The sequence below is a fragment of the Bos taurus genome, chromosome 8 (genome assembly GCF_002263795.3).
Source record: "Bos taurus isolate L1 Dominette 01449 registration number 42190680 breed Hereford chromosome 8, ARS-UCD2.0, whole genome shotgun sequence".
Taxonomy (NCBI): Eukaryota; Metazoa; Chordata; class Mammalia; order Artiodactyla; family Bovidae; genus Bos; species Bos taurus.
Genome location: NC_037335.1, coordinates 16,293,882 through 16,301,999, shown reverse-complemented (window position 1 = coordinate 16,301,999; position 8,118 = coordinate 16,293,882). Strand labels below are relative to the sequence as shown.

Sequence of the window (8,118 nt, the reverse complement as noted above, 5' to 3'; positions counted from 1 at the left end):
GACTGGCAGTGACCCAGCCTTCAGACAACACTGTTTTTTAAACAGATCCTTAGTTGTATGGATCGCCCTGGTTTCTGTTGGCATCTGAGAAGAACTTATTATCCAGAGAGCTTTACACATCTGAATTTTTTTGATCTTAGCTATGAGCTGAATATTACCCTAGGAGTAGATATAAACATCACATCCTCTTCCCTTAGTAGCAATTGATGAAAGTAAAATCAAGCTGTGGTTAAAGGAATAAGTTTCATTACTGACACCTACCTTGCATTTTACAGATATAAACAGTGACACACCACTTTCTGGAGAAACCAAAGGCTTTGTTACAGTAAACTGGTCCAGTGTGATATCACAAGTATAAAAAATATTCCATTCTGTATCAAAACTAGGCACATGCCTTTATTTATAGTAACAGAAGTTAACAGAGTTGGGCATTTTTGCCTTGGGTCCTATCTCTTGGCATCCTACATCAGACAAAACTCATCTCTCCACATATATCCACCCATAACTCCAGGGATCTAGTCTCAGGGTTATCTCTATGTAAAGGAAGGTGAAGTCACACTTGGGTTGATAGTGGTGTGTAACTAAAAAGCACAACCTCTCATTCATATTGCTTTAAAACATATACAGCATATATGTTTCCAAAAAAAAAGAGAAGAGTAAAGAATATACTGATTTCTTTGTGGTGTTGAACCAACAATATGGGATGATGCAAGGCTTTTAACAAAGGAGAATCATAGATACAAATGTTTCTGTCGAGTATGGTTTAGACAAATGCGTCTTTTTAATACGTAAATCCTACATTGTAGGTTGTTCCTTTTGATTTCTTCTTTTGTTTTTGCAGTGGTAGAAAAGGTTGAGTAACTGTCCACGAGCATGAGCCGAAGCTTCAGGTTCATTACTGAGATCCCCAGAATGCCAGTATTTGCAATGCAAACAATTAGTACCCCACTGTGTGAAGGGCTCTGACACATGCCTGCCTGCCTCTAGGTGGAGCGTCTCCATCACAAGTCCTCCTGCTTCTGCGGACCCTGCTTTGACACAGGGGAAGCTGCACTAAGCTGCCTTTTAACCTAGTACTTTTCTTGTGCCAGGCCATCTCACTGGTTACAGACAATGACACGGAAACAATAGTTGGAGCGGCCAACCCTCAAATCATTTTCATGTTGAACCTCCTGGGTCCAGCCACCTCCCCTTCCACGACAGCACCATTGTTTTTTCGGGGCACGTACTCAAGGTCAATGCTGTTTTTGTGTTTGCCTTTCCCTCGGCTCCACACAAAAAGGAGGAGAAAGCAAAATAACACCACTCCCAGGAAGGTGAAACAGCCCATGGCTGTCGACACCAGTATTGTCTTAAGGTCCAGGGAGAAAGTATTGGCGTTGGTGCCATTGGAAATGGTGTCATTGGAGTCGGTCATGTACATAGGGGTCCTGTTGGCATAAAGGAAGCGGTCTGAAGCGAATCCTTTGACAGTTAAGGAGGCCGTGAAGGTGTCGTTCCCGGCAGCATTGCTAGCGATGCAGACATACATCCCGCTGTCTTGATCCTGGGCGAAGCGGATCTCCAAGGTGCCATCACCCAGCACGGTGGCTCTTCCATTGGACTTGGTGGTGATGAACCGCCTTCGAGGTGTCACCCAGGAGATCACAGGCTGAGGGTCTCCATCGGCATTGCATTCCAGCTGGACCGTCTGCCCCTCATCCACAAGCAGGTGCTGCAACTTCTTTTCACGGATTTTGGGTTTTTTGCAGGTGAAGTAAAAAGAAAGGGCAGTGCTGTGGAAATCTTTGAATGACCTCTCTCGGATAGTGTCTGGGCCAGCACACATGGGCTGCTGGCCACCGAACTGCAGGGTTGGGTGCCGCTGCAGGATCCATAGGAGACGGCAGTCGCAGGTCAGAGGATTGTTGTTAATGCTCAGGACCTCCAAAGCCCTCGGGGAGGAGAAGACGTTCTCTTCCAGAGTTTCCAGAAGGTTCTGAGACACGTTGAGCACACGAAGGAAGCGGAGCCCTTGGAAGGAGTGAGGCTCAATGGTGCGGAGCTGGGCCCCCACTATATGAAGCTCTTGGAGGCGGATCAGGTCAGAGAACATGCCTGCCTCAATAGTGCTGATGGGATTGTAGGAGAGGTTCAGATGGGTCAGGTAGACCAGGTGTTTAAAGGCAAGGAAGGGGATGGTGGATAGGTTGGTGTTGGTGATGGAGAGGGAGGTGAGGTTGAGACCGTAGAGGCTATTGGCAGGCATCATATCCAGTAAAGGCCAGTAGTCAATCTCGAGATGTTTCAGGTGGAACAGTCTTTTAAAGGCATACACGGGCATGTTGTTGATATTGAGATGCTTCAGGTGCAGGCTGATGAGGCTGCGGAGGTGTGAGAGGGCTTCTGTGGGTACTGCAGTGAGGTTACATTTCTCCAGTGTGAGCTGCTCCAAGCTAAGCAGCCCACTGAAGGCCCGGTGTGATATATAAACCAAATCGTTGTCCCCCACTTCCAGAGACTTCAGGTTATGCAAATCCTGGAACATGTAGTCCAGTAAAATGACAATCTTATTCTCACTAATGTCAAGCTTGGTGAGGTTGGAGAGGCCCGTGAAGACCCCCAAAGGGACCAACTTTAGGCGATTGCCCTTCAGGCGGAGGGAACGCAGGTTGAAGAGATTGTTAAAGGCTCCTGGCTCCACATTGGCAATGATGTTGTCACTCAAGTCTATCTCCTCCAGCAGAGGGTAAGAGATGAATTCTTCGGGGTTGATGCTTTTAAGCCTGTTCTTGCTGAGGTCCAAGATTTTGGTCTCGATGGGAATGCCCTCTGGGATGGCGATCAACCTCCTCCTGTGGCAGCTAACAGATTTGTTCTGGGCCGAGCACTCACAGCGAGCAGGGCAGCCAATGGTGGATCCCATGAAGATTAAGACCACAGCCAGACCCAGGAATGGCTGCCAACATGATAAGGCCGTGTGAAGCATGACTCCCCGTCTTAGTCTACACCTTGGTCACGGGCCTGCAGGAGAAGGGGCCAAAGAAGGGAGGAAGAAAAACTGAGTTAGGAAATAGATAGGCGAAGAGACATAAAGGAGACAGTGAGTACAATGAAAAAGACCCTAGATTTGGAGGGCTGCAGATCAGATCTGACCTTTAAACCTGAGAGCTGCCATCATTAACATGATCGTGGGTAAGTTATTAATATTTCACCTCCCTGTACTTCAGTTTTATTGGCTGTAAAATGGAAATAAGAGGGACAGTAATAGTACCTTTCCAGAGTTATGACAGCTTCAGAACTGAACAACTCTGTATGTGTGCTGCTGCTGCTGCTAAGTCTCTTCAGTCGTGTCCGACTCTGCATGACCCCATAGACGGCAGCCCACCAGGCTCCCCCGTCCCTGGGATTCTCCAGGCAAGAACACTGGAGTGGGTTGCCATTTCCTTCTCCAATGCATGAAAGTGAAAAGTGAAAGTCAAGTCGCTCAGTTGTGCCCGACTCTTCACGACCCCATGGACTGCAGCCCACCAGGCTCCTCTGTCCATGGGATTTTCCAGGCATATTGTGTTCAACTCTCTGCGACTCCATGGACTGCAGCCCTCCAGGCTCTTCTGTCCATGGAGTTCTCGAAAGACTATTACAGTGTCTGGCACAGACTGGTGCAAAACCATGCATTTCGCAAAAGGCTTTATTTTGAACTTAAAGGACAGAAGCCGAGGTCAGTGGCTTTATGCAGTTTGAATCAGTGTCTGTATCTCTGATGTTTTGATGTCATCCTCTTCAAAATGAAGCTAATAGAAGCTTCACTGAACATTAGGAACCTTGCGTTCCAAGTACAAAACAAAGTTACATTCAGTGAAAGAGGTTGAGATGTTTTACCTTCATATGTAAATATTCTGTTAAAGTGAAAGTGTTAGTCATTCAGTCATGTCACTCTTTGCCACCACATTGACTGTAGCCCACCAGGCTACATCCATGGAATTTTCCAGGCAAGAATACTGGAGTGGGTTGCCAGTTCCTTCTCCAGGGAATCTTCCAGGCCCAGGGATCGAACCCGGGTCTCCCGCGTTGCAGGCAGATGCTTTACCATCTGAGCTACCAAAGTCCCTTTTAACTAGAAGGTGTACCTCTTTCAGAATTCAGCAAATTTTGATTTATAGAGGGTTTTTCTTTTTGGAGGAAATCAAAAAAAATCCTCAAAATCTCCCTGACCTCTTCATGTTTATCATAGGTATGAGGCATCATAGTGGCTATGAAGATGAAAATTCTTTGAGATTTTTGGGTTAAATATGTAACAGTGGGAAGAGTCATTATTTTAAGAAAAAAAGTCTTTAAATAATAAATGAACATCATTTTTTTCGTATTCAAATTCAAACCCATTAAACCTGTTAAGCTGAAATTAAATAGATATCAAACAAGATTGGAACTGACTATGTTTTAAATGTATGTCATTAAGCAGACGCTGAACTTACTGCGCAACTGAATAGTGAAAAGTATGTTACGGAGAAGTATGAACCTGAGATCCCCAGGGGTGTGCTTCATCCATGGACACCATGTATACTCAAGGGCAAGTAATTTAAAGTAATATTTTTAGATATAAAGGTATTTGATAAAACTTCAGCATTCACTGCTGAATCGTTTAAGAGTATAAATCTTCAATCAGTGTTTACATATGTCTATGTATATATAACTATGTCTATATCTAAACACATCTATCCATAAAAATGACAAGTAAGAACAAACTGAAAGTGAATGAATCTCTAGAAAAAATGGCCTCTAAATGTAAGACAAAAGCAAAAATGCAGAAAGTGCTAGTAAAATCAATTAGAGGTGAGATAAGATTTAATTTTGCCACATCTTTTCCAATATTTCTTTGTAGATCAAACTAAAGTCTGTCTTGAAAACCAAAAGAAATCGACTGAGAAATTATTAGAACAAAGAGAATAAGTAAATTAACATATTATATAATAAAAATAATGTGTATATATAAATTATTTAGAATCATATAAATCATTTAGAAAATATTACTGTATAAGATGATTCCAGTCATAGCAATTCTGAAAAAGTCAAATCTTTAGAATAAACTAAATAAGAAATACACAGAGTATTACAACCATTCAGCCCTAATGAGGAAACAAAACTTACTAAAAAGAGGGATATAGTATATATTTCAATAGAAAGATTTAAAATTATAAAGATAATTCTCAATAAATACATACAGTTCAAAGAATATTTTTGGATTTGAAAAATTCTCAGGTTAATTTGGAAGAATATAAATATGAGACTAATCAGAAACATAAAAAATTAGTACTAAAAACACTCTTTTGAAAAATTTAAACATAAATTACAAAACTATGATAAAAATGAGCATCATGCTGGCATGAAAATACACAGTGAATGAAACATACAGTAAAGAATTTTATCTAAATAGATTTGAGAAGTTAGCATACATGAAAAGTGGCATTTTAATCCAGTGAGAAAAATACAAATAACTAGGAATTTAGTGGGAAAAGTTGTACATCAACTTCACTGGTTCCAATAAAATAAATTCCAGATGAGGGATTAAAATGAAAGAACAAATAATATACCAGAAGAAAATTCTTTAATTTTATAATAATAGAATTGAAAAGCCTTTTCTATGACGAAAGCTAGCACGCCTGAAAGAAAAGAATAATCTATTCAACTGTGTGCATTTGAAAAAAATTTAGTATAACAAGCAAGTAAACACACACACAAAGGCAATTGCTAAAATGGAGATTATCTTTTAGGCTTCTAATAGATAAGGGATTAAGCACAGTACTAAGCAAACAGTTCTTATTAATCCATAAGGACAAGAGGTGGATGTCAATAGAAAGCCTGGCAATGAGTGTAATAAAAGCTAAAAGCAGCTAATATATGAAAAGCTGACCAACTTCACTTAAACAGGGGTAAAACGCCTTTGCCCCTCAGATTGACAAAGGTTAGTGACTGAAGAAACTGAAATAAGAAATATAAACTGGTGTAACCATCAGGAGATAGAGGTATGACAATGAGGGGGTTAAATGATGCATTTAAGTTTAATACGTTCATCCCTTTAAACCATTTTCTTAAAACATCTTCAAAACCACTTTACTGAGTAATGATTGCCATACAGAAACTGTGCAAACGGTACATACTTGATGTATACAATTTGAGTTTGGAGATAAGTACGTATCTGGGAAATCATCACCACAATCTATACCATAAACATGTGTACCATCTCCAAAAGAGGGTGGACCTTCTCTTCTTTCCTAGAAATGTATCATAGGGAAATAATTTAACTCATGTGCATAGATATTTGGTGCAGGCTTGTCTATAATATAGGAAACCTGGAAATATGTAATATTAGGATCTTAGTTATATGTTAAGATACAATCATACTACAGAATATGTGGTGGTGGTGGTGTAGTCGCTAAGTCGTGTCTGACTCTTGCGACCCCATGGACTATAGCCTTCCAGGCTCCTCTGTCCATGGGACTCTCCAGGCAAGAATACTGGAGTGGGGTGCCATTTCCTTCTCCAGGGGATCTTCCCAACCCAGAAATCGAACCCAGGTCTCCTGCATTGCAGGCAGATTCTTTACCAGCTGAGCTATGAGGGAATATGTAGCCAATAACATTGAAGACTTAGGTCTGTACTTGTTAACATGGAAAGATGAATACATATATACCCCTTTTTGTGTGCATGAGTATATACAAACGTGTATTTCTATGTATATTCCTATATTAGGAATTTTATATTCCTATATATAGGAATATATGTGTATAATATAAATATTAATATATATTTAATATATATAATATATAAATGCATGTTTTTATATAGGGATATAGAAAATATGTAACATTATAGTATATATAATATAGGAATTTACATATAGGAATATATGTAATATAAATATATTACAGTATATTATATATAAATATATATTCCTATATAGAAATATATAAATATTAATATATTATTTATAATACACTCTATATATAATGTAATTCATAATATATAAGTATTAATACATTAATATATACATTTATATATATTCATACACAAAAAGGAATATATATTTCTTAATTTTTATATAGATATATATAGGAATATAGTTATATATATGGGGTTTCCCAGGTGGTGCTAGTGGTAAAGAATCCACTCACCAATGCAGGAGACATGAGACATAGGTTTGATTCTTGGGTTGGGAAGATCCCCTGGAGGAAGAAATGGCATCCCGATCAGAATCTGCCTGCAGGGCAGGAGACCCTGGTTCGATTCCTGGATCAGGAAGATCTGCTAAAGAATGGAGAGGCTACCCACTCCAGTATTCTGGCCTGGAGAATTCGCAAAGAGTTGGATATGACTTTCACTTTTCCAGTATTTTTGCTGGGAGAATCCCATGGACAGAGACCCTGGCAGACTACAGCCTATGGGGTTGCAAAGAATCAGAAACAACTGGGCATCTGAGCAGAGTCATATATATAGGCAAGAACAAAACTAGGAGTATATAATGACAATGTTGACAATAGTAATTATTTTGAGATGGAAATCACCTCTAATCCCTCCATTTTCTTATAAATTTGCATGCATTCTATTTTCCCCACAATATAACTTGTATTACTTTTATAATTAGAAAATAAAACTTTTGATTTTTGAAGTTGTTTTCACATGTAAAAAGTCATAGATACATTTAACAATAAGGGATCAAATTTGTGTTGACATTTCTAAAGATTATTTGAGCTTTCAAAAAAGTCTTAGCATCAGCTTGCCAATTCTAAAAGTTTGCTGGGATATTGATAAGAATTGTATTGAATCTATAGTTTTTTGTGGAGAACTGATAGTGTGACAATGTTCAGTTTTTGAATATAATGGTACTCTCAATTTACTTAGGTCTTTAATTTCCTTCAGGCTTCCCTGGTGGCTCAGACGGTAAAGCATCTGTCTGCAATGCAGGAGACCCGGGTTCGATCCCTGGGTTGGGAAGATCCCCTGGAGAAGGAAATGGTAGCCCACTCCAGTATTCTTGCCTGGAAAAATCCCATGGACAGCGGAGCCTGGTAGGCTACCATCCATGGGGTTGCAGAGTCAGACACAACTGAGCGACTTCACTTTCTCTTCAATTTCTTTCAG

The 8,118-nt window shown here is 39.8% G+C and overlaps 1 protein-coding gene across 11 annotated transcripts in view; it reads right to left on the bottom strand.

Moving 5' to 3' along the window:
- Window positions 1–369: 369 nt before the first annotated feature.
- Window positions 370–8,118, bottom strand: part of LINGO2 (leucine rich repeat and Ig domain containing 2) — a 1,453,939-nt gene continuing 1,446,190 nt past the window's right edge. For all 11 annotated transcript variants that reach the window (XM_059889349.1, XM_059889352.1, XM_059889347.1 and 8 more), the window contains one exon: window positions 370–3,003. In XM_059889349.1, the coding sequence (XP_059745332.1) occupies window positions 1,148–2,968 (1,821 nt within the window). In that variant the 5' untranslated portion in view covers window positions 2,969–3,003 and the 3' untranslated portion in view covers window positions 370–1,147. The remainder of the gene's footprint in view (window positions 3,004–8,118) is intronic.